This window comes from Nicotiana attenuata, chromosome 5 (genome assembly GCF_001879085.1).
Source record: "Nicotiana attenuata strain UT chromosome 5, NIATTr2, whole genome shotgun sequence".
Lineage (NCBI taxonomy): Eukaryota > Viridiplantae > Streptophyta > Magnoliopsida > Solanales > Solanaceae > Nicotiana > Nicotiana attenuata.
Genome location: NC_031993.1, coordinates 36685418 through 36687410, shown reverse-complemented (window position 1 = coordinate 36687410; position 1993 = coordinate 36685418). Strand labels below are relative to the sequence as shown.

Sequence of the window (1993 nt, the reverse complement as noted above, 5' to 3'; positions counted from 1 at the left end):
GGTAATGGTTGAGCCTGCTGCCTGCATGCACCTGGACTATTCCACCAGGTACCTGCTACCTCTACTAATACAGGTACTGCATAACTCTATGCAACAGAGCCTAAGCAGATCAAAAAACAATCACCCAGCATATTCCCTCTGTGCTGGGATTTGAACTCTTGTCTTCTTGCGTTTCATCTCACTTCATTGATCACTAGCCCACACCCTTGGGTGTGACCGCATGCATGTGCTATATGATCGTAACCATTGGCATATTATAGGGTTCAAATGCCGCTGCTAGCAGCCTGGGCATAATATAGAAATGTTCACTATAATTGATGCAAACTATGATTGCCCTTTGCAACAAGGATCTTTATTTCATTTTCAAGGTCGCTCATTAAAGAAAGTAAATAGGTTTTCAATCAAAACCATACCTTATATTGGATGGCAAATTTACATGACTATACGGGGATGAAAAAGCCCCTTCATCCCACAGAATGAAGTTTTCCAAGCATTATGTACATATACAAACATTCACATGTCAATTAAAGAAGCTAAACAAACATTACTTTTGCCTTAGATACGCAAAAGCTATTCAACCTTAGACGACTAGCTGCACAAACCAAAACCTATTTGGCAGTGAGCAGGCTGTAATAGTTATTATTAACTCATACACTATGAAAATTAAGAACAACAAAGAGGGCAACGAACCAAGCCATTCTCGTTGCAATCGGGACATCTCCTGAGCTGTGCTTCATCCTCATCGAAATACTTCCTGCTTCCATCACAATTCGAGCAAGGCAAGAACCTCACGTCTCCGCATCCTTCACAAGTATAACCCGGTGGCCTAAGGGGAAGTCCTCTTAACAACTTCGCCAACTCGCCCACTTCGTTCATTTGCTTGATCACTTCAGCTCCTCCAATGTACTTCCCTTTGACGAAAACTTGTGGCAAAGTCACACACTTCTCGCCCAAAACATTCTGCAATTCTTTCTTATACGCACTGTCCATCGAAATATCCCTTTCGTCGATCTTAACCCTATAACTCTTAAGAATCATCCTCACAGTATAACAATCCTCAAACGTTCTCCGAATCCCACGAAGACTCGTAAAGTAAATTACTACACTGTCCTCCGTTCCAGGCAGGAAAATCCCCAAATCAGAAAATGACGAAACCCTAGAATCGGAATTGAAGGATTTCAAATGCTTCGTAGGGCTTTGAGGTTGTAAATTTGACGGTTTACGTGACTCGAAAAGAGAGCATAGCTTTTTAACGGTACCTTTGAAGGAACTTCCCATTGATATGGATGAGCTGTGCAGTTTTTTGACGGAGCCGTTACGTTCGATTGAAGGAGGAGAAGGGTAGAAATATGTGACGGGCTTTTCTGGGAATTCAATTGGGTTAACGGCAGTATGAACCGTCATCGATCGGTTAAGTATCGATGCTTTCGGTTTTTGGATTTCTCTGTGTTCATCGTCCCTAAAACGATCCATTATCACCTGAATTTCTTCGAAATCAATTTCTTTTTCAGGGTTTAGATAATATATTCTTATGGCGTGGATAGGAAGCAATTCTTGAGACAGAATCTTTTGAAATAGAAATCAAAGAAATTGTAGAGAGAGAATCGTAAAATCAAACCGAACATATAAGAATAGGGGAAAAAGGGAGCGGATTTTTTTTTTTTGTTTTTTTTTTGAAGAAATGGAAATGGAAATGAAGGTGGGAGAGGGGAGAGGGGGGAGGGGGGGGGGGTAGAGGAGAGAGGGGTCGGTGACGGGTCGCTGTCGACGACGACTGGTTAACACATAGTGGCCTTTCCTTTTGTGTATTTTTTCTCCTTTTGCTTTTATCCTTCAGGAACTTTCTATCCTTCTTACTCCTATTACTTTTAAAAATTTACGAAATGTTGGTTTATTTTTGACTTTTTAAAAAAAAAACAAATTGGTCTCACTTTTGGGTGCATTGTAGGGTAATTTTCCTTATTATTTGTGGTGCAACTAGAGGGAAAAAGAG

The 1993-nt window shown here is 40.7% G+C and overlaps 1 protein-coding gene across 1 annotated transcript; it reads right to left on the bottom strand.

Moving 5' to 3' along the window:
* LOC109225653 (uncharacterized protein At5g39865-like) lies at positions 331-1701 on the bottom strand. Its single transcript, XM_019390398.1, has one exon. The coding sequence runs from the start codon at positions 1471-1473 to the stop codon at positions 664-666; it is 810 nt and encodes a 269-aa protein (XP_019245943.1). The 5' UTR covers positions 1474-1701; the 3' UTR covers positions 331-663.